The sequence below is a fragment of the Mastigoproctus giganteus genome, chromosome 7 (genome assembly GCF_048544385.1).
Source record: "Mastigoproctus giganteus isolate SK-2022 chromosome 7, ASM4854438v1, whole genome shotgun sequence".
In the NCBI taxonomy this organism is placed as follows: domain Eukaryota; kingdom Metazoa; phylum Arthropoda; class Arachnida; order Uropygi; family Thelyphonidae; genus Mastigoproctus; species Mastigoproctus giganteus.
Genome location: NC_143581.1, coordinates 213,695,788 through 213,721,441, shown reverse-complemented (window position 1 = coordinate 213,721,441; position 25,654 = coordinate 213,695,788). Strand labels below are relative to the sequence as shown.

Genomic DNA, 25,654 nt, shown 5'->3' with positions numbered 1-25,654 from the left:
GAGTTTAAACCCATGCATGGCCTATTGTGAACTGGTGCTGAAACTCTGGCTACTCTTAATAATTCAATATATATGATTTATAAATTCAATGCAGTCACTTATAATGCTTTATAAACCTTTGACTCCAGCTGACTAGAGAATAAAGAGAAATTTATTCACTTATTTGTTGTTATTTGGTTTTTAGGAGCATTAGCAACTAAGGCCATATTGCTCCGGGATATGCGGTGGTCATTCCCTGAATGACCTTTCCGCATCCTCCGTATTTGGTGGTGACGGGCTCGAACCCCGGTCTAATCAAGAAGCGTGTGCTACGCACTGCTGCTCCTTCCCACCTGGCTACGGAGGCGCCTTATTCACTTATATGACTTCATTATTCAAAATACAAATTAATGGGTGACGTGGAAGCCTATGATAGATATAAGTTGGTCTGTAACCAAGTCACAAAGGAGATTAGGCAGGCAAAGGCAGACTATGAAAAATCCTTGGCAAAGGATGCAAAGAAAAACAGAAAAGAGTTCTTTACATACTTGAACTCGAAAAGGAAAGGGATGAATCAGATTGGTCCACTGGATATTGATGGTTCAACAGTTGAGGATCCTGCTCAGGTGGCTAACAATCTAAACGAGTATTTTGCATCTACATTCACGCATGAGGAGTTATTCAGGAAGGAGAATGATGTAGGTAAAGTAAACATTGGCAGTGAGCTGGATGATTTTGTAATAACTGAGAGGAAAGTGGAGGAGAGATTGTTGAGGATAAACATAAAAAAGGCACCTGGGGTGGATGGGATCTATCCAGTTATATTAAAGGAGGCAGCAAAGGAAGTATGCAAACCCCTAGCCATAATTATGAGAGCTTCTTTGGACTCAGGGGAGGTACCCATAGACTGGAGATGTGCAAATGTAACCCCAATTCACAAAGGAGGATCAAAGGCTGACACAAGTAATTATAGACCTGTTAGTTTAACTTCTGTTCCAGGTAAATTAATGGAGGCACTGGTTAAAGAAGCACTGCAGGATCATCTAGACAAGAATTCAGTTATAGCTCAGACGCAGCATGGTTTTGTTAAGGGCAGGTCTTGCCTGACCAATTTGATTGGATACTATGATGTAGTCACAAAAGAACTGGATGCAGGGAATAACTTTGATATTATATATTTGGATCTTAGAAAGGCTTTTGATACTGTTGCACATGGAAGACTGCTGCACAAATTGGAGCAGTGTGGCATTGGAGGCAAATTGCTGCTATGGATAAGGGGATGGTTGAGTAGCAGAAGACAGAGAGTGGTAATCAATGGACACTGCTCAACGTGGACTAATGTTATTAGTGGAGTTCCTCAAGGTTCAGTGTTGGGTCCGTTGTTGTTTTCGGTGTTTATGAATGATATTGATGATGGGATATCAAGTTTAATGTCCAAGTTTGCAGATGATACAAAGGTTGGCAGGGTCGTTAAGGACAATACTGACGCTATGCTGCTGCAACAGGATCTGGAAAGGTTGAACAGATGGGCTGAGAGGTGGCAAATGAGGTTTAACATCGACAAATGTAAAGTGCTGCATATGGGAAACAGTAACCCCAGAGCAACGTATCAACTCTGCGGTACTACACTGACAGTGGTGGAGAATGAAAAGGACCTGGGGGTAATTGTGCAGGCAGATATGAAGTTCTCTGAGCAGTGCAGACGAGCTGCAAGAGTAGCTCATGGTGTCTTGTCAATGATATACAGGAATTTTTCTAGCAGGGATAAGGAGGTGATTATTCCCTTGTATAAGGCAATGGTAAGGCCACATCTTGAGTACTGTATACAGGTCTGGAGGCCTCATTTCAAGAAGGATGTAGAGCTGCTGGAACGGGTACAGAGAAGGGCAACAAGATTAGTAAATGGAACAAAGGGTTGCTCTTACGAAGAAAGGCTTAAGTTTTGCAAATTACAGAGTTTGGAGACTAGGCACCGGCGAGGTGATCTGATAGAGGTGTATAAGGCTTTGAATGGTTTGAGCATGCTCAATGCCAATGGGATTCTTCATCTTTCTCAGAATAATCACCTCAGAGGGCATAAATTCAAATTGAGGAAGGACGGATGTCGGATAGATGTGCGGAAATTTGCCTTTGGCCAGCGGGTGGTTGGTTGGTGGAACCGACTTCCATCACTTGTTGTTGAAGTTGATAGCCTAAACAAATTTAAAGCTCAACTGGACAGGTATTTCAAACGAACGGAGGGGTGAAATGGGAGTGGGTTTTTTTTTTTTTTTTTGGCTGATGCTGAATAAGCTTGCTTTCTTGCATCATATGCCTCTGCTAATGCTAATGCTAAAATAAGTTAATATGTAACCAGTTTATACAAGTTCACATTTTAATATTCAAACAGCCACTTTAATGTTTGTCAACTGTAGGCTTTCACAACTCTTTCAAACTTTCCCTTTTTTTTTATTAGATAAAGCCATAAATAAATAAAAAATAATAAAATTTAAAAAATAAAGATAGATTTATGTAGGATAAAGATCTATCCCACTTATAATTATATCCTATATAAATTGAAAGACTGTTTTTAAATTAAACATAAAAATAATAAATTGTTAAGAAATGTGTTTCAAGAGTCATATCTATTTTGGCTTGCCAGTTGAAATAAAAGACAAAACATATTTTAACAGAAAAATTGCTGTACCTTAATGAAGCATAATATTACACAGTTATCCCCAAACTCACATAGATTTGAGATACATATTTTCACATATTTGCAATTTGTGTTCATTTGTGGGTATTTGGACATTTTTCAAATTATGAGATATATTTTGAATTAATACAAATCTGTAATTGATCCACAAACAATACTTAAGGAAGTTTATCAACTGCATAAGTTCTAAAATTTCCTTAAATAAATTTTTAGACTTGAGTTATAAGTTACAACAGGTAGTACAATGGGTAGGTATAGTACAATTATGACTAGTATTTACAAATCAACTGCATTGCAATAATTTTTTTCCCCCAAATGTCAGTAATTTCTGTTTATTTACTGTAAGGAACAAAAAGGTATAGCTAGGAAAACGTTATGCCTGAGTGCCTGAAAACATTATGACAAGTTGCTGTATGCATTAAAAGGCTAGTCAAGTTAAGGCTGATTATGAGAAATCTCTGGCAAAGAATGCAAAAAAAAAAAAAAAAAAAAATCATGCTCAGGTTGCTGACAAAATGAATAGGTATTTTGCATTTACATTCATCCATGAGGAATTCCTTAGATAAGGAGATGCCAGAAGGTTTATAAAATTCTAACAGGAAGATAAGTGATTTTGTGATAACTGAGAGGAAAGTGGGAGAGAAACTGCTGAAGCTAAACATAAAAAAGGCACCTGGGGAGGATGAGATCTATATAATTACATTAAGGGAGGTGGCAAAGAAGGTAAGCAAAAACAGGACAGCCATACTGCAGTCACAGCGTGAATTTGTTAGGGGGTAATCTTGTCTGACCAATCTGACACAGTACCAAAGGAACTGGAAGCAAGTTACTGTGGCTGAATAGGAGAAGACAGAATGATTATCAATGGACATTGCTCTTAATGGACTAATATTATTAGTAAAGTCTTCCAGGGTTCAGTGTTGTTTTCTATATTTATTATTATTAATGATATTGATGAAGGTATATCAGGCTTAATGTCTAAGTTTGCAGATGATGCAAAAATTGGTTTATTTGTTATTTGGTTTTTAGGAGCATTAGCAACTAAGGCCATATTACTTCGGGGATATGTGGTGGTCATTCCCTGACCTTTCTACATCCTCCGTATTTGGTTCACAGGCTCAAACCCCGGTCTAATCAAGAAGCGTGTGCTACGCACTGCTGCTCCTGCCCACCTGGCTACAGAGGCGCCACAAAAATTGGTAGGTTAATGACAGAAATCAAGGTATGCTATTGCAACAAATCTTAAAAAAATTAGGCAGATGGGCTGAGAAATGGCAGTTGAAGTTTAACATTGACAAATGCAAGTCACTGCATATGGGTAAAAGTAAATGCACAATAACATACCAACTGTGTGGTACTAAACTCAGGGTAGTGGAAAATGAAAATGATCTGGAAGCAACTGTGCAGCCAGATATAAAGTTCTCTACACAGCATAGAGAGGATTTCAGGACAACTCATGGGGTTTTGTCAATGATATACAGGAATTTTGCTGGCAGGAATAAGGTGATCATCCCATTGTATAAGGCAATGGTTAGGCTGCATTTTGAGTATGCATACAGGTATGGGGCCTCATTTTAGGAAGGATGTAAATCTCCTGGAACAGGTGCAGAGAAGGACAACAAGATTGTTGAGGGGAACAAAAGGGCATCCAACCAAGAGAGGCTTTAGTTCTACAAACTGCAGTGTCTGAAGACTAGGCACCTGTGGAGTGATTCAGGTGTTTAAGGCTTTGAATGGATTGCACAAGCTCAATTCCTTTTGCTCAGACTATACATGAGGAGGCATAAATTCAAATTGAGGAAGGATGGCTACAGGATAGATGTACAGAAGTTTGACTTCTGCCAGCAGGTAGTTGATTGTCAAAACAAACTTTCATTTGTTGTTGTTGTGAATTTCAGTAGTTTGAATAAATTAAGGAAGAACTAGACAAACTGTTGTAGGGGATGAACAGGTGATGCGGGAAAGCTTTTTTTTTTTTTTTTTTGCTGATGCTTTATAAGCTTACTTTCTTATATCATTTGCCAAATACTAATAGAAAAATATTTAGAATAAACAAACAATTAAAATAATAATAAAAAAAATCTGCCAATCACAGGACAGTTCTTCCATGTGATTCTTGCATATTCAAATGAGCATTTGTTACATGGTGCTCATCAGCACAGGTTAGAGTATACCATTTTGTTTGAGTTTGCCATTTTTGCAGTACACACACACACACACCATAATTAATCCTATTTTTATTTCTTAATCTTTATTGCATCCTTTATACTAATCAAGAAATTTTAACCATTCTTACTGCAAGTACAACTGTTGATTCTGAGTGCCTTTGATCATATGTGGCCATCCTGGAGTATAAACATTTTTATTTTGTATGTCACTATAACTTAATTTAAATATAATTAAATTCTAAAGTCTAATCTTAAATACACCGATCGACAAAATTAACAGAACAAAATGTTTCTCGTGAATATTTTATTGTGAACGGTGTCAACAAAGGTGAACATTTGTTGTAATAGGCATCCTGTCATGTAAATTCCAAATATCCAGTAGAATCAATCTACCACCTTACAGAGATACATATGCAAATTATTCATGTTTATAAAAACAGGGGTTGTGACCACATCACTTCATTCCCATTTTTTGGCTTACTCAGTGGGATAGCTACATCTCCAGTACTCAGGATGACAAGTCATCGTCGTTTAGATGATTCTTTGAGATGGCAGGCCGTTAGATGACTTGAAGCTGGATAGTCACAGGCAGAATGCTGGCTTGATGTATCATGCAGTGTTGTCTTGGCACTATGGAAGCAGTTTCAGGAGACAGGAACCATTACAAGAAGAGCTGGCCAAAGTCACCCAAGGGCTATGTCAACCACAACAGACCACTATCTGTTCTGGTTGCGGCCGCAGGTGAAAACATTTCCAACCAGACTGTGTTAAGACTCAATTCAAGTGGACTCTATGCAAGGAAGTCGGTGGTTTGTATCCCATTAACCTCAAACCAACAACAGAGCTTGTCAAAATGAGTGACATGAACTGGAGCCCTGACAAATGGGGCACAGTTCTGTTCTCTGATGAGTCCCATTTCAGCCTACAAACAGATTCTAGATGTTATTTCATCTAGAGACAACAAGGAATGTAGTATCATCCCTCCAACATCAGAGAAGGTGCCAACTGTGGTGGAGGCAATGTTCTGGTGTGAGGCGGAATAATGATCAACGGCCACACCCCTCTTCATGTTTTTAATAGGGGTACCGTGACTGTGCAGAGGAACCGAGAACAGATCCTGGAACCCTACATGTGACTTTTCAGAGGCAAGGGTGGCCCAAATTTTCTTTTCATGTACAACAATGCCACTGCACATAGAGCTGGTGGAGAAATATCTTGAAACTGAAGATATCCAACATAATACATGGCCAGCACGATCACCACACTTAAATCCAATTAAACATATGGGATGCCTTTCTTGGGCACCACATCGCACATCGATAGCTAACTCCTTGGTCAATTCATGAGCTAAGATCTGTGCTGGTGGAAGAATGGGATTTGTTGGCACAGAATCTTATAGACACCATTATATCAAACAGTTTCATGGTTCTCCACTGTCAGGCCTGTTTAGCCATTGGAGGGGATCATACACCATACTGATGTCATGTGACCATATTTTCCAGCATCTTCCATCAACTTCTGTAATGTGACCATTTTTGTAATTCTTATACAACTCCTATAAATGTCCCTTATACCTGTCTGAAGTTTCTCTGTCTCCTCATTTCATTGTTATTCTATGGTACATCACTATACAAATTTTGTCCCGTTTCAACACATGAATTACATCACGTTTTCTACATATTCTGTTAATTTTGTCAAACAGTGTAGTTAAAAAACATTAACAGGATGAAGAACATCTGTGAAGAAAAGTTTGATCAAGAACAAAATTTATTCTTGTTAAATTGTTTTCTATGGAAAAATAATTTTTTTCCTAGAAAACAATGCATTGTTCACCTTGCACAACAATTTCCATGAACACATTAATCATGCAAATTGAAAGATACCTGTATATGTATACATTTTTAAATTTTTTAAATTAATGAATATAAAAATTATTTTATAATTGGATATATGTATATTTTATTAACTAAAATAAAAGAATTTAATATTCAATGTATTTTATTAATTAAAAATTTATCTTACAATTTCCAATTAAGAAGTGGAAGGATTAAACCAGAGCATAAAAATGTGAAGTAAAATTTCTTAAATTTTGAAGCAGGAGGAGGTCTTTTATGACTAAAATTTTTGTAGTGTCGTACATTCCTTTGCAAAATAATCTTTGTTATGGGAATCACTCTTTTATATAACCATCTCTGTTTACTCTCTACTGGAAGGATGGAAACTTCATAAAGACTTGAGATGACAGAGGAATATTTTGAATAAATTCTTATCATAGTGAGAAACTGAAACAGAAAAAATGTAAAATTAATTTTATAAAAAATGTAAAATTAATTTTATATATAAAATATCAGAAATTTCGATATATAAATTTATGTAGATTTCTAATTCCTAAACTAACATGATACCTATCTTCACTTTAAAATGCCCTCTAGCATAGATGCTAAAGAACATTCTAAAGTGAATAGGTGGGCAGGTAAAAATCAAAACGAGAACTTGACTTTTGTTCACCAGTTTTCTTCCGGGAGAAAAGAAATACAAAAAAAAAAAGTTTAAAATGTGTAAACTTTAAAATTTTTTTTCTTAATTTTGAAATTATGCTGTATAATAAGATCAAAAAACATCATTAGAAACATCAGTCTTATCAGGGGGGGGATGGTTTGTTGGCAAACATGGTGCTGTAACCAATTTTGTTTATGGCTATACACATTTTCAATTAAAAAATAATGATGCAGATCGAAAGTGAATACCATAACTGGAGGATATGATAATTCACCTTTTTTTTTGTAATTCTCACAGATATTTAAATTTATAAGTTTTACTATTTTTGATTTACAAAATACACTAAAGATGCCAGCTAGTAGGTTAAAATGGAAATACTGAATACTTTTGCAATAGTAAAAGTGACTAAAAATGGACATTAAAATATGACTAAAAAAAATAAAGTGGTTAACTTAACTTTGCCATTGAGATTTCTCTGTTAAACTGAAAATATAGGTGGACAAAATTTATGGCATTATAAAGCTTTCACACCTACTCTTTATAAAAGAAACTGAATAAAGCACAGGTAACTGATGGTAGTTACCTACTCTTTATTCACCAAATAAATTATTACTCTTCTATAGTATAATTAATAAATTAAGCACAAAGGATAAATCAGTGTACCAGAAGGAGACAGACTCACAGATGTATTATCCTCTAATTTGGTTCTTGTTATCAAGCTGATCTTAATGGACAAAAAAAAAAATTAATTTTAATTAGTATATAGTAATATTTTTGTAATCTCAGTTTAATTTTAAGTTTTACATTTTTAAAGGTAACTCACGGTGCCTAATTGAATATATTCTGATATTTTTGTGACTTAAATTTAATTAAAGGTAAATATGGTTTCAACTAAGGAAGGTAATCATGTCTCAGGATATCATAACTAATGGGGAAATTGCCCCTGGTGATTCACCTATAAATCTGCCTTTTCAGTTTATATTCACTAAAATGCTGAACTTTCTCTAGCTCGTGAAAATTCATTAATGTATGCTAGATGTAGGGAGTGCATTGACATGAAAACTCTGTGTGCTGTTTAATAAAACTGAGTGTGAAGAAACAATTTGATGGCTAAGAGCAAAATCAAACTGGGGTCTTGGCAAAGACTCACATGTCTAAATGCTATGCAGGGAGACATCCTCCCAAATCTGGTATCAGAACTGATTTTCAGGTATAGAATGGTCCCACAGAATATATTCCTTGTGAGATCAACCTGTAAAGGAAACCTTTTCTTATTCCATTCTGTAATAAGGAAAGGTGAAACAGAACTAGAGTATGTTCCGCCAAGAGAAAACTGATGATGTAACACAACAGTTAACAATTTTAATAATGACAAAAGATAAACCAACTGATGTATTTTTCATGAAAGCTTTGTGAAGTAACTCTAGGCTTAAGTGACTGCAATATTCATGGGGGTTTTAAATAAACAGTGGATTCACCTTTTTTTGCTGATGCTATTTATATCAAAATATAGTAGCAGTTTAGGCTGACTCATGGATTATGAAGTTCTCTAATGTTGAGTAAGCATTTCTGTCTTGAGGAATATCCAAAGGGGCATAAAACAACCCAAACTAACCCAGGCCTTGAAAGTCAAAAGCCAGTTTATGCTCCTTTTGATATTACTCAAGACAGAAATTGAATGCATAAATGCTTACTGAATGCTAACATTAGAGAACTTCATAATCCATGAATCAGCCTAAACTGCTAATATATTTTGATATAAATAGCATCAGCAAAAAAAGGTGAATCCACTGTTTATTTAAAACTGGAAGCAATGCCATGACAGCTGTTTTGAAACTTATAGTCTATTAGCAAACTTAGTGTTAGTAGCCACAAATGATGTAAGAAAGCAAGCTTATAAAGCATTAGCCAAAAAAGAAAAAAAAAAAAAACCTTCCAACATCACCTGTCCAACCCCTCCAATAGTCTATTGGAGGGGTTATAACCAACTAGCTGAAGGTAAACTTCCATACACCTATCCTGCAATATTCCTTCCTCAATTTAAATTCATGTCCACTTGTGTACAGCCTGAGCAAAATAAAAAATGCCATCAGCACTTAGCTTGCTCAATCCATCCAAATCCTTAAACACCTCAACTAGATCACTTTGCAGGTGATTAGTCTCAAGAAACAGCAATTTGTAGAACTGAAGCCTTTTTCGGTAAGCCCAACCTTTTGTTTCCCTCAACAATCTCACTGCCTTCTCTGCACCTGTTCTATCAGATTTACATCCTTCCAGACCTGCATGCACTACTGAAAGATGCAGCCGAATCCATTGCCTTGTACAATGGGATAATCACCTCTTCATCCCTGCTACAAAAATTCCTGTATATCATTGACAAAACTCATGAGCTGTCCTGGCAGCCAATCTGTACTGCTCAGAGAACTTCATATCTAACTGCACGATTACCCCCAGATTTTTTTTTAATTCTCCACTATCCTGAGTGTAATGCCACACTGATTACTGCTATCTGCAGTCAATGTTATAAGCAATACCTTGCATTGGTCTGTTTTAAACTTCGGCTGCCATTTCTCTAGATTTTCTAGATTTTATTGCAGCAGTATACTCCGATTACTGTCATTAACCACCAAGTCAATCTTTGTATCAATGAAAACGTAGGCATTAAGCCTGTTACATCTTCATCAATATCATTAATAAATATAAAAAACAACAATGCGCCCAGCAATAAATGCTGAGGGACTCCACTAATAACATTAGTCCACAAAGAGTAGTGCCCATTGATAACTACACTGTCTTCCTCCACTCAACCATCCCTTTGTCCATAGCAGGAACTTGCCCCTAATGCCACACATCTCTAATCTGTAATCATTTATGTGCTACTATATCAAAAGCTTACCTGAAATCCAAATATATGACATCAAAATTATTTTTTGCAATCCTTTGTTCCTTTATTACTGTATCATAGTATCCAATCAGATTGGTCAGACAATATTGCCCTTTAACAGATCCATGCTGTAACTGCAGTATACCTGCATTCTGTCTAGATTATCACTTCTTTAACCAGTGACTCCATTATTTTCCCTGGAACAAAAGTAAAGTAACAGGTCTGTAATTACTCATATCACCTTTTGATCTCTCTTTGTGAATTGGGGCCATTTTTACCTGTTGTGCTCATTTATCTGCAGCAACAAAACAGTTAAAATGAAGTTGTCAACTCCACTGGTTGGAGCAACCATACAGAGTATATATAGAAATTATTTTACCTATGGGCCTCCATAATTTTTGCTGACAGAGGAATCCACACATTAAGTCCATACTGATCTCCCCTGAATCCAAAGATGCCCTCAATTATAGCCAAGGGTTTGCTTTCCTCCTTTGCTGCCTTCTTTAACATAATTGGATAGATCCTATGGATCTGGCCCAAAATCCCAACAGCCAGAATCTTGACAGTACCTACTATACAGGGTGTTTCAAAAATGGTCAATAATTTAAAGATGAAAAGTACAAACTAAAATAAGCAAAAAAGTCCCAGTGAACATCAGGCCGCAAATGAACCGTTTTTGAGATAATGCACATTTTCTGTTAAGATCTGCCGCTGACAATGGGAGCACTAGTTTAGCAAAAAGCTGTGAATCCTTTGCTAAGGGTAGTTTTATTAAACATAAGATAATACATTTTTAATTTTTGGTTTCAACGCCACAGATTTTACAGATGTTACATGTTACAGGATGTTACAAAAGGTGTTCAAAATGCTGTCCTTGCATCCATACGCAGCTTTGTAGTCTTCTCTGCATTGAGTTGCTAATCCTCTCAGGCATTCCTGGATCATTTTCGATTTGCTGAAAGGCTCCTTCAACCCGACACTGCAATTCCTCAACTGTGTTAATGTCAGAAGTGTACACCAAGATTTTATACAAAAATCCATAGGATTTAAGTCTGGTGATCTGGGAGGCCACATTACAGGCCCACCTCTACCTATCTACCGTTAACCATACCTTCTAATAAGATACCGAGTCACAACTCGAGCAAAATGTGCCAGTGCACCATCATGCATAAACCACATGTTCTGGCGTTGAAGTGGAACATTATCATCATCAAGGAGGTCTGGAAGAACATTCTGCAGGAACAGAAGGTACAGCTCTCCTGTTGGCCTGTTTGGCAGAAAGTAGTCCTGCCCAGACATTCAACGAGAAATATTGCTGATGTCGCAACTCGTGATTGCATTAGGATTTTCATTGGACCAAACATGACAGTTATGAAAATTAAAAATACCATCACGAGTAAACCCAGCTTCATCAGTGAACAAAATGTTGTTCAAAAATTGGGGGTTCAGGACACACTGTTGGTGCATCCACTGGCAGAAGTTCACTCTGGGAGGGTAGTCTGTATTGCCGAGACCTTGCACACTCTGGATATGGTAGGGGTACAGTAATTGGCGACATAAAATTCGCCACACACTGACTCAGTAAACGCTCTTGCAGTGCAACCCTCCTTGTCGAAATTCCTGGATTTTGTTCTGTTCTTTCTAACACCCTTTCCTCAATATCAGGTGTTATGCTTCTGGGCCTACCTGCTCTTATTCCATGTGCGAAGCGCCCACGTTCTCTGAGGCGCTGATGTACCCAGATGAATGTGTGCCTGTTGGGCTGCCTTTGGTGGGGAAATCCTTCTTGGTACAAACGTGCAGCCTCGAGTGCACTGCCGTTGGCTTTACCATACTCTTCGTTGTTGTAACCTCTTTCCACTAGTACAAAGGGTACTAGGAAAGTTTTGCAATATGACGCAACAATGAATCACAGGAAGCTGCTTGTTGCTGCATGTTGAGACATGTTCATACGTGCATAGTAGCCGCCGCGCCAACTCGATGGGCTCAGTTATTCATTAGTAGTGAGAGTGTAAAGTGCTTGCGATGGCATCGTGGTCACGAAATGAGATAAGGACAGTTTTGCGGTATAATTTCGTGCGTGGTTTAACCATAGACCAGTGCTTAGAAGAAATGACTCTTGCACTAGATGATGATTGTCCACATCGTACAACGATATTCAGGTGGTATAGAGAATTCCAAAGGGGAAATTTCACTCTGGAGGATTCTGAGAGGCCAGGAAGGCCACGAACCTCAGTTACGGAGGAAAACGTTACTGCTGTGAGGAAAATGCTTGACGAAAACAGGCGAGTGACCTACCAACAGATAGAGGATACTTTGGGCCTAAATGCACCAGCAATTCGTTAGATTCTGCAAGATCATTTGCACGTGAAGAAACTTTGTTCTCTCTGGGTGCCGCATCAACTGACTGAAGAGCAGATGACACGACGTGTGACTTGGTGCCGGGAGATGTTAAAAAAGTTTGATAAGGGACAATCTCGGTATGTGAACAACATCGTGACAGGTGACGAGACTTGGCTGTACTATTACGATCTGCCGACCAAGGCTCAAAACAAAGTTTGGGTCTTTGATGATGACGACACACCCGTAATTGTCAGAAAATCCCGATCTGTAAAGAAGAAAATGATAGCTGTATTTTTCAAATAGAGTGGAATTGTGGAACGTGTCGTTTTGGACACGCAGAAGACAGTCACAGCTAAGTGGTATACTGAACAATGCCTGCCTAAAGTCATTGGATCTATGAAGAACCTGCGGCCAAAGTCAAGAATGGACACCTGGTACCTCCATCACGATAATGCTCCAGCTCACCGCGCCAAAGCCTGCACCGAATATTTGACCACGACAGGACTGAAACCTCTCGAACACCCTCCCTACAGTCCAGACCTTGCTCCCTGCGACTTTGCACTGTTCCCGCATGTGAAAATGAAGCTAAAAGGGAGGCGGTTTTCCAGTGATGAGGACCTTCAACGGGCTTGGGACAACGAGTGTGCTTTACTCCCTAGTGAAACTTGGCAGAACTGGTTTAAAGATTGGTTTCGGAGGATGGAGAGGTGTATTGAATGTAGAGGAAATTACTTTGAAAAAATTAAATAAACAAAGCTGTATTGCAAAACTTTCCTAGTACCCTTTGTACTAGTATGCCTGCTACGTCTCAGAGCATTGAGATAGGGGAAAGGGAGAGAATGAGCATAACCTAACCTAAACAAACAAGTCAGTGGTGGATTCCAACTAGAAATGTGCAATATCTCAAAAACCATTCACTTAAGGACCAGTAAACCTAGTAAACATTATCATGTTTACTAGGCTTTTTTTTGCATATGTAGTGTGTACGTTCACACCTTTAAATTATTGACCATCACTTTTGAAACACCCTGTATTGTAAAAATATATGAATATAATTCTATATATTTATTAGTTTTTAGTAAGTAAAAATTTACCTTATTAGATTAATTTTGTAGAAAGATTATAAAAAAAAATTAAAAAAATAAAATTCAATGACAAATACCTGTCTCAATTTGAGGATGATGGTTTTTGTTACAGAAACAAACAGTTTTAAAATACAATCAGCAAATAAAACAACTTAATTTTACTTTATATTGCATTTAACTGGTAATTTTTCAAGTTAAATTTTGGTATTTGTATAGAGTGTTTGAGTAATAATTATAGGTACAGCATTGAAATGCTAAAGATAAAAAACTTGAAATAAGAATACTTTCGGAATATGAAAATTTAGAGTAATGTATTTTGGCAGCTGTGTGACAATTGTCATGAATATCATTAGCATAACTAAAACTGTAATTATACAGGTATTTGTTATTAGTTATACTTTCACGAATTTCTTCGACAAGTACATTAGGCATCGCTGGCAGGATATTTTGAAAGGGGTAACAGGAAAAAATATCCCATTTTCTTCTTATTATTATAACAATACTTAAGATTATTTAAATATTATTATTAAGTTTATTGAAGTATATTAAGATTATTATAATACTTAAATGTTTGATTATAATTTGTATGTTTTTTGCAAATTTTAATCTGTGATTTTGATATCATTAAACTGTAGTCAGTAATGTGGTTTTTGTGAACTGACTATTAGTATATATATAAGTGTGTGTTATTTATTCATTAATATGACATAAAACATTAACATTATCATATACTGTTTGCATAACTGCAATGTACATGTTCCATGTGTTAAAATTAAATTTTAATATTTTTTGTTGCTGTTTTGATTACGTGAAAAACATTTTTTATTGCAAAAACAGTTTCTGAGATATAGGTCCAACTGTTTTTTTAAATACAATCGGTATGTTGGAATTTTCTACTGTCGGGATTTTGGGCGGCACCGAGATCCTATCCACCCCAGGTGCCTTTATACTTAACTTCAACAATTTCTCTTCCATTTTCCTTTTAGTTATCACAAAATCATTTAGCTCCCTAGAGTTTGATAAACTTCTGGTATCCCCCTTCCCTGAAAAAATCCTAATGTGCAAATGTAGCTGCAAAATACCTCTTCAGTTTGTCAGCAATCTGAACAAGGTCATTAACAGTTAAACTGTTGATATCAAGTGGACCAATGTGATTCAGTTCCTTCCTTCTACTGTTATGCCAAATAATGTACTTAATTTTAAGTGAAATGCTGCTAATGCAAGCATAAGACCAAGCCTTGAAGGCCATAAGCCAATCTTTCAAGGGATGAATCAAACTGTCTCCAAGGCATAAACTGAACAATAAATAAATTTTCCATTAATACTTCAGGATAGCCAGATAAATTCAGATGATTTTACAAGACAGAGATTATAAAAGCATTATCATATTTAGCAGTCATGTGTACCCAAACTCCATTTTGCACAAATGTGCGTGCTACTGTGCAAAAATGCAAATAATTTTAAAATTACTTCAATGCGTGTATTGAAACACAAAAACTACACCTAGGGTGACCAACGGTCCCGAATTTTGCGAGACATCCCGATTTTTGGCTCTCAATAGAGGCATCCCGAAAGAACCCTGGGGGGGGGACACCATTTGTCCCGATTTATCACATAACGTAAAATAAATAATATAAAATATAATAATAGCACTAAAATAATTGCACTAAAATTCATTAACTAGCATAACGTGAATGTGTATAGAAAGTTTAAATAAAATAAATCTCCATTTTCATCTTCAATGTTCATTTGTCTTAGATTCCTGGACATGAACAAAATCCAAGCTTCTAATTGGTACGCATGTGTGTGCTGCCACATCGCAATATATGAGAAACATGTTCATTGGCATGTATAGATAACATAGGAGTCCGGGGTATTTTTGCAATGAAAAAAATCCTGATTTTTTAAGGTTCATATCCCGAACTTTGCTGATCAAGAGTTGGTCACCCTACTCACAATGCTACCTTTGCATTACCAACCACTTAGACATCTAAACTGCAATATTTTCATCAGTGTGAATGAACATCAGAAACAGGCTTCATATCAAATCTCATAGTTAACATTTTGATGTATGAAGGCTGTTTATAATCACTGCCCTTCTATCATTTAATCAATCCTATATTCATTGTAGTACCTTACCACTAATGCCTATTCTATTCCTGCCGAAAAAATCCTACATTACATCTTTGAAAATATATATGAATTCTTCACTGCATATTGAGGAATAGAAGTGTCCACCTCACAATGAAGATCCCCTTTTTAAAAAAAATCAATGCTGGAGTCCCACAAGGTGGCGTCCAGTCTAGCCTTCTTTTCTCAGCCATTCTAATTCCTTTCACGCATCCCCGTGATTATGCCCTAATATATGCCGACGATATAAAGTTTTTTTTACTTTAATCCCACCATCTGCAAACCCAATGGCAATTACATCTTCAATCACAGAGAACTTCACCGCTCTTTCAACTTTACTTGAAGATGTTTGGGTTAAACCTTAACCCTTCAAAATCTGCAATAATGATTTACTCATTGAAACAGTAATTCAACCATCAGTTTTGGGTACTCTCATCCCAGTGGTTACCTGCCATAAGAACCTCGGTGTCTATTTTGATCCAAAGCTGAAATTTAATGTTCACACAGAATGAGTACAATGAACAATTGTACAGAGAAATAGAGTGGGCTAGTAAATCGGAATGTCTTATAATGGGGGATTTCAACTTCCCAGATATTGACTGGAACTTGTGGGTTGGTCACTCACACACTAGTCAGACTTTTGTGGATTTATTGGATGACTGTTTTCTGCAGCAGCATGTTCGAGAGGCAACCAGAGAAAGTAATACTCTTGATCTGGTTATCAGCAGTGATCATTCATGTATTAGGAATTTGCAGATAAAAGAACCACTAGGTGGCAGTGATCACAGTGTACTGACGTGGGATTTACTTAAAGATTTAATTACCATCAGGGGTAAAGGAAAGGGTTTTTGCTTCCGTAAAGGCGAGTACAGTGGTCTCCGACAGTTTTTAAATTCTGTACAGTGGGATCAACTGACGATGTTACCAACAGTAAATTCTAAGTGGGAAGCATTCAAGGAATTAATCGTGGCTGCTACTAAAAGTTTCATACCTATTAAGAAATATTGTTCAAGGTTTAGGCCTAAATGGTTGTCAAATGAACTAATGAGACTCGTAACAGAGAAGAAAAATGCATGGGATGCATACAAATTAACACGTGACACAGAAGCCTATGATAGCTACAAGTTGATCTGTAACCAAGTTACAAAGGAGGTTAGGCAGGCAAAGGCAGATTACGAGAAATCCTTGGCAAAAGATGCTAAGAAAAACAGCAAGGATTTCTTTACTTATATAAACTCTAAAAGGAAGGGGATGAATCTTATTGGTCCACTTGACATCGATGGTTCGACTGTTGATGATCCTGCTCAGATAGCAAACAAACTGAATGAGTATTTTGCATCTACATTCAGGAATTATTAAGGTTTGAAAATCACAGAGAGTGGTAATCAATGGACACTGCTCATCGTGGACTAATGTTATTAGTGGAGTCCCTCAGGGTTCAGTATTGGGGCCTTTATTGTTTTCTGTATTTATAAATGATATTGATGATGGTATATCAGGCTTAATGTCCAAGTTTGCAGACGATACGAAGGTTGGCAGGGTTGTCAAGGACACTACTGACACTATGCTGCTGCAACAGGATTTGGAAAGGTTGAGCAGATGGGCTTCGAGGTGGCAAATGAAGTTTAACATTGACAAATGTAAAGTACTACATATGGGAAACAGCAACCCCAGAGCAACGTATCAACTCTGTGGTACTACACTGACAGTGGTAGAGAATGAAAGGGACCTGGGGGTGGTGGTGCAGGCAGATATGAAGTTCTCTGAGCAGTGCAGACGAGCTGCAAGAGTAGCTCATGGTGTATTGTCAATGATATATAGGAATTTTTCTAGCAGGGATAAGGAGGTGATTATTCCCTTGTATAAGGCAATGGTCAGGCCACACCTAGAGTACTGTATACAGGCCTGGAGGCCTCATTTCAGGAAGGATGTAGAGCTGCTGGAACGAGTACAGAGAAGGGCAACTAGATTGGTGAATGGGACAAAGGGGTTCTCTTACGAAGAAAGGCTTAAGTTTTGCAAATTACAGTGTCTGGAAACTAGGCACCAGCGGGGTGATCTGATAGAGGTGTACAAAGCCTTGAATGGTTTGAGCATGCTCAATGCTGATGGGATTCTTCCTCTAGCTCAGAAAAATCACCTGAGAGGGCATAAATTCAAATTGAGGAAAGACAGATGTAGGATAGATGTGCGGAAATTTGCCTTTAGCCAGCGGGTGGTTGGTGGGTGGAACAGACTTCCATCCCTTGTCGTGGAAGTTGATAGCCTAAATAAGTTTAAGGCTCAGCTGGACAGGTATTTCGAACGAACAGAGGGGTGAAGTGGAAGTGGTTATTTTTATTTATTTATGTTACTATTTTTTTTTTTTTTTTTTTTTGGCTGATGCTGCATAAGCTTGCTTTCTTGCATCAAATGCCTCTACTAATGCTAATGCTAATGCTAATGACAGAAGGTTATCAAATTGTAGCAGGATACTTAATTATTTTGTAATAACTGAGAGCAAAGTGGAAGAGAAATTGTTGAAGTTAAACGTAAGAAAAGCACCTGGGGTGGATGGGATCTATCCAGTTATATTAAAGGAGGCGGCAAAGCAACTAAGCAAACCGTTAACCATAATTATGAGAGCATCCTTGGACTCAGGGGAGGTTCCCACGGACTGGAGATGTGCAAATGTATCCCCAATTCACAAAGGGGGATCGAAGGGTGACACGGGTAATTAGAGACCAGTTAGTTTAACTTCTGTTCCGGGTAAAATAATGGAGTCGCTGGTTAAAGATGCATTGCAGGATCATCTAGACAAGACTGCAGCAATAATTCAGACACAGCATGGGCTTGTTAAGGGAAAGTCTTGTCTGACAAATTTGATAGGATATTATGATGTGGTTACAAAGGAACTGGATGCAAAAAATAATTTTGATATCATATATTTGGATTTCAGGAAAGCTTTTGACACTGTTGCGCATGGAAGACTATTGTACAAATTGGAGCAGAATGGTATTAAGGGTAAGTTGCTACAATGGATAAAAGGATGGTTAAGTGGGAGAAGCCAGAGGGTAGTAATCAATGGGTGCTGCTCTTCTTGGACTAATGTTATTAGTGGAGTCCCACAGGGTTCGGTGTTGGGTCCACTGTTGTTTTGTATATTTATCAATGATATTGATGAAGGAATATCAGGCTTAGTGTCGAAGTTTGCAGATGATACAAAGGTTGGCAGGGTTGTTAATGACAGTAATGGCAGTGTGCTACTGCAACGGGATCTAGATAATTTGGGCAGATGGGCTAAGAAGTGGCAACTGAAGTTTAACCTTGACAAATGCAAAGTACTGCATATGGGTAGAAGTAACCCCAGAGAAACGTACCAACTGTGTGGTACTACACTTAAGGTGGTAGAAAATGAAAAAGACCTGGGAGTAATTGTGCAGGCAGATATGAAGTTTTCTGAGCAATGCAGACAGGATGGCAGGGCAGGTCATGGGGTTTTGTCAATGATATATAGGAATTTTGCTAGCAGGGAGAAGGAGGTGATTGTTCCTCTGTATAAGGCAATGGTCAGGCCATGCCTTGAGTACTGCGTACAGGTCTGAAGGCTTCATTTTAGGAAGGATGTAAATTTACTTGAGCGTGTACAGAGAAGGGCAACAAGATTGGTGAGGGGAATGAAGGGATCCTCTTACCAAGAGAGGCTTAAGTTCTGCATGCAGTGGCTGGAGACTAGGCACCTGCGCGGTGATCTGATTGAGGTGTATAAGGCCTTGAATGGGTTGAGCACGCTGAATTCTGATGGGATCCTTCCACTTGTTCAGATTACGAATCTAAGGGGGCATAAATTCAAATTGAGAAAAGACAGATGTAGAATAGATGTGCGGAAATTTGCCTTTAGTCAGCGGGTGGTTAATTGCTGGAACAAACTTCCATCTGTCATTGTGGAAGTTGATATGTTGAAGAAATTTGAAGAACTGGACAGGCATTTGGAGGGAATGGTGATTTTTTTATTTTTTGGCTGATGCCGCATAAGCTCATACACTTGCTTTCTTGCATCACATGCCACTACTGCTACTACTACTACTACAAGACTACTGTTGTTACACTTGACAATGAAGCAAGCAATCAGCATGATCATGTAGCACCACGCCAGTTTCACAAATTGGCATCTGGTGGTCAACTATTTGCAAAATGCTAAAAAAACATGCTCACTTGTCTCGTCCACATTCAGGATGGCACAGTAACTAATATTGTCAGATCTCAAGGAACAAACACTTTGCTCCCAAATTCATGGACAGACTGGAGATGGATGATATGTACCACTGACACATTCTGGGGTCTGTTACCTCATATTTTATATAAAATTCTACCATACATTCAACATTTTATTGTATAATACAGTTTCACTTGGTGTAATCATTCTTTCCTCTTCAAACCCAGGACAACATACAGAATATGGAAAGTAAACATGTACCATTTGGTATTTACTGGAACAGAATTAAATAATAATTATTATTATTACTATTCTTTAGGGTTATTATTATTACTATTAATTTAGGGTTAGGAGGAATATTCTGTCTGCTCCTGTTTTTGCAGTCAGCACGACTTAAACTGCTTAGTTAATGCAATGGCCTTAATGCTGACAACAGAACAAATTGCCTTCACAAGTTTGTACTGGTAATTTTAGTACTGGTACTAATTTTAAACAAATAACAAAACAAATATATCTGCTATATATTTAAAAGATGAGCAGATTATATACTTAAATAGCAGATTAACCTTTATGTAATGTCCTCTCTAAAGCAATGTAATGTCATCTCTAGTCAATCTGCCCACTAATTTTAAAAAAATGTGTTTTGAAAGCAGTGCAATACCAGGATAACTCATGAAGGTACAGAGTTTGTTCTGTGAATACATTCTAGAAATCAGGGCCATTCTGAGGGCAAATAATTTCCAGGTATAAATAGTCAAATCCAGGGACATCTGGCAACCTTGGTTTAACTACTAATTTGTTACTGGACCTGCTTGTTCAAGAAGGTTCCTGCTTATGGTCTTACTTCATATATCATATAAGTAACATGGCTAATTAGAACCATATAACTGTGAATTCACAATGATGTGCAACTGTTTTCTATTGTCAGTGATCATAAATCTGTCATATTCCTAATAATGGTTATCTGAGCCAACAGTACTGTAAAGCCTAAAAGAATATTCACATAAATTCTGATACAAAAAAATTTATTTAGCTCATCGGCTGTCTGTTTAGGATCATCGATGATGTCACCAAGCTATCCTGTAAGTGGACCAATTTGATTTCTTCTATGTTCATGCAAAAAAATTATTATTATCCTTTGCTTTCTTTGCCAATACCTTTTCAAAAAGTCTGCCTTAGCACTTCTTACTCAATAGCAACTTTATTATGGATTAATTTATAGTTGACTGTTCAGTGTCTCTTAATTTATGTTCATCCCATACAACTTAAAGGATTGGACAAGTTGTTAGAAGGGATGAGCAAATAAAGCAAGTAAATGTTTTTTTTTTGTCTATTAGAAAAGTGATGCATTGCCAATTGAATCACTTTGCCAATATTAATGCTTTCTTTTCTGCCAGACTTCATGAATTCAGTGAACTAGAAAATAATCATCTATTTCCAGTCCTGGAATGATAACGTTTTGTTAGTATAAAAATATGGGGGGGGGGGAAGAACTATTTAAAGAATCTCTACTTCTTTAAACAGTTCTCATTTAGTTTTTTTTTTTTTTTTTTTTTTAACTATTTGTTCAGAACAGAATTTCAAAATGCCTAAGGCAATAAATTTCACTCGCAAATATTAAAGCCCTTCCCTTCACACAATGTCATAAATCAGACTTGTCATAACTCATTTTTGTTATGGTTTCAGCTGTAACGTTAGTTCCAGCTGAAACCATAACAAAAATGAGTTCAAGAATAATGTTCTCCTGTATGGCAGCTCTAATATGTTGATATAACCAATGATCTAATCGATAAAAAATATATTGATGCTGTAAGAGTGCTTTGTCCACAAGTTCCAAACCATCTCTACAAAATTAGTCCCCATCATAATATATTCTTATCTGCTTTCCTGCTCCACCCATCTGCATAAATTGTCACAATATTTTGTCATTTGATCTGTACCACATCACCAATCTCATTTTTGTTTACCCTTATAAACTCCAGTATACTTAAAGGACAACATTACATAGAATCAAATATGGTAGTTAAAAGGTATTTAAGATACATTTGCATCAGCTTATATTCACTTGTGATTTTGTAATTATCCACATTTCTAACTCCTTTCATAACTTTAAATTTTGTATTAAATTAAAAGTGAAAACTTTTTTAACATTAAATGGCTCCAACTGATTTGTCCTTCTAGCATGTTGCTGTCCTGGAGCATGTAAATATATTTTTTAACTGAAATAAATAAATAAAATAATGAGCACATACACCACTGCATATGGTAACATCAGAATGTCTATTATGGGAAATTTAAAAGTTTAAAGTTGAATGATGTAATCATAAGTAAATCAATTAAGTTAAAAGGGAAGGGAGATATGTAGGTAAGTAAAGTTGTGTTATGAGGCAACCCAATCCAGGAAGAAAAGTGGCCTTTAAAATATCGATTTTACTCCTCTTTAACTGCCTTACTTATTTTTACCTCATTCAACTTTACCCTTACATTAAACTTATGCTAGCTTGGGGGATACACGGACTAATAGATTAACAGTAGCCGCTGGCAGATGTGAAAGTGATTCTTGCACTGCTTCTATTGGAATGAGCAGCAGCCTGGAAAACAAGATGCAGAGGATTTCAGAGACTGCTGGGAGTCACTGCAGTACAAGTAAATAAACACATGGGCTGTGTAAGGGTAGCTAAGAATAGGAACAGGTGCTTGTATATTTGCGTGTACACCAATACTAGGAGTTTGGTAAATAAATTTGATGAATTTGAGGTGTTGTTCAAAACATCAAAGGCAGATACTGTTGGGATATCAGAGACGTGGTGTCACACAGATATAAGGAATGCAGAAATGGAATTTGGGGAGTACATTGTGTACAGGAAGGGAGGAGGGGGTTATGCTATTAGTTAAGAAACACAAAATCGAATGAAGTACAGCCTGTCGACATGGCTGGACAGCGCAGTACGAGTCAGTTTGGTGTGACATAAGCACTGGGAAATCAAAATTGAGAGTAGGAGTGTGTTATAGGCCTAATGACTCTGATGAGTATAATAAACAACTGTACAGGGAAATAGAGTGGGCCAGTAAATCAGAATCTTATAATGGAGGATTTTAATTTCCCAGATATTGACTGGAATTTGTGGGTTGGTCACTCACACACTAGCAAGGCTTTTGTGGATTTATTGGATGGCTGTTTTCTACAGCAGCAGCAGCAGCAGCATGTTTGGGAGACAACTAGAGGGAGTAATACTCTTGATCTGATTATCAGTAGTGATTCTTCATGCATTAAGAATCTGCAAATAAAGGAACCACTAGGTGGCAGTGATCACGGTACGCTGAAGTGGGATTTACTCAAAGAGGTAACTACCATCAGGGGTAAAGGGAAGGGTTTTGCTTTCGTAAAGGCGACTACAGTGGTCTCACACAGTATTTAAATTCTATACGGTGGGACCAACCGATGTTGTTGCCAACAGCAAATTCAAAATGGGAAGCATTCAAAGAATTAATCTTGGAAGTTACTAGGCTTTTCATACCAAATAAGAAATATTGTTCAAAGTTTAAGCCTAAATGGATGTCACATGAACTAATGAGACATGTAGCAGAGAAGGAAAATGCATGGGACACATAAATTAATGGGTGACACGGAAGCCTATGATAGATATAAGCTGGTCTGTAACCAAGTCACAAAGGAGGTTAGGCAGGCAGAGGCAGATTATGAGAAATCTTTGGCAAAGGATGAAAAGAAAAACAGCAAAGAGTTCTTTACTTATGTAAAGAACAGATATAAGGAATAGATATAAGAAATCTAGAAGAAAGGAGATGAATCAGATTGGTGCACTGGATATCGATGGTTCAACTGTTGATGATCTTGAAAGATCAGATAGTTAACAAACTAAATGAGTATTTTCATCTACATTCACACATGAGGAGTTATTCAGGGAGAGGAATGCCAGAGGTGAATTAAAAACTCTGGCAGTGAGCTAGATTATTTTGTAATAACTGAGAGCAAAGTAGAGGAGAGATTGTTGAAGATAAACATAAGAAAGGCACCTGGGGTGAATGGGATCTATCCAGTTATATTAAAGGAGGCAGCAAAGGAAGTAAGAAACACAGTCATAATTATGAGACCTGGGGGTAATTGTGCAGGCAGATATGAAGTTTTCTGAGCAGTGCAGACGGTCTGCAAGAGTAGCTCATGGTGTCTTGTCAATGATATAAAAAAGTTAAGTGCAGCCATTATCAACCCACTGCAGGATGGAAGCCTCCTCAACAATTCATGCTGAGGGAAATGGACCATAATCTGCCACGCTGGTCCAGTGCGGGTTGGCAGATCGACCGTATTCAGCAGTCAGGGGCTTGAACCCCGGTCTACTCAAAGAGCGTGTGCTACTGCACTCCTGCTCCTGCCCACTCAGCTACGGAGGACTGTCAATGATATATAGGAATTTTTCTAGCAGGGAAAAGGAGGTGATTATCCCCTTATATAAGGCAATAGTCAGGAGATCTCATTTCAGGAAGGATGTAGAGGTGCTGGATCGAGTGTAGAGAAGGGCAACAAGATTAGTGAATGGAACAAAGGGTTGCTCTTACGAAGAAAAGCTTAAGTTTTGCAAATTATAGTGTCTGGAGACTAGGTATCTGCGAGGTGATCTGATTGAGGTGTATAAAGCCTTGAACTGTTTGAGCATGCTCAATGCTGATGGGATTCTTCCTCTTGCTCAGAATAATCAAGTGAGAGGGCATAAATTCAAATTGAGGAAAGACAGTTGTAGGATAGATGTGTAAAAGTTTGCCTTTAGCCAGTGTGTGGTCGATTGCTGGAAGAAACTACAATCTGTCGCTGTAGAAGTTGATAGCTTAAATAGATTCAAGGCAGAACTAGAGAAACATTTGGAGAGAGTGATGGGTGAAATTAGAAGATGTGTTTTTTTTACTGATGCTATATAAGCTTGCTTTCTTGCATCATGTGCCTTTACTAATGCTAAATTTCCAATAATAAACTGATGTTACCATACACTGGTGTGAGGATCCTCACTCACTATGTAATTATTTCCAATGAAACCAACCAGCAATAATAACAAATCACTGCTTTCACAATGCAATGCAACTTGTGAAAACATATCAGTTAATCTGCTTTAAAAAATGTTCTTGTCTAAACAAGTTCATATTTGTTTATTTAATGTAAACTCCACTGACCTGGGGTCATTCTGACCACCGGGTCAGTGGAGTTTACAATAAATCATCAATACAAATGTTAATCTTATTTAGCAATCATGGGCTAGAAATCCGGCCCACTTGACTGCATCTTAATAAAAACAGATTAACTGATCTGTTTTCCTCTCAATCTCTAAAATTTGATATCCTTCTTTCTTTAAACTAATAATTTGTAGTTATTTTAAATTTAAGAAACTTTACAGCTGATAGAATCAACCATAATATTCTGAATTTTAATGTTTTTTTTTTTTTTTTCCTTCTGAAAGCATTTTTTAGTGTGATCAATTACAGATTTTCACATAAGAATGTATTTAATGATAAGAAAAGTAGCGTTTAGATTCATACTACACTGCATTTTTTTAATTAAAATGTTTTAAAAATTATCTACAAAATATGAAATGATACCATATGCACATTGAGACAACTTTGTTTCTTCTGTTGAAAAACTGAGGAGTAGATAAAGTTTTGAAGATATTT

At 37.1% G+C, this 25,654-nt stretch overlaps 1 protein-coding gene across 2 annotated transcripts in view; it reads right to left on the bottom strand.

Moving 5' to 3' along the window:
- MICU1 (Mitochondrial calcium uptake 1) overlaps positions 1-25,654 on the bottom strand; it is a 167,838-nt gene that overhangs the window by 92,191 nt on the left and 49,993 nt on the right. For both annotated transcript variants that reach the window (XM_090377428.1, XM_090377429.1), the window contains exon 3: positions 6,865-7,124. In XM_090377428.1, the coding sequence (XP_090233554.1) occupies positions 6,865-7,115 (251 nt within the window). In that variant the 5' untranslated portion in view covers positions 7,116-7,124. The remainder of the gene's footprint in view (positions 1-6,864; positions 7,125-25,654) is intronic.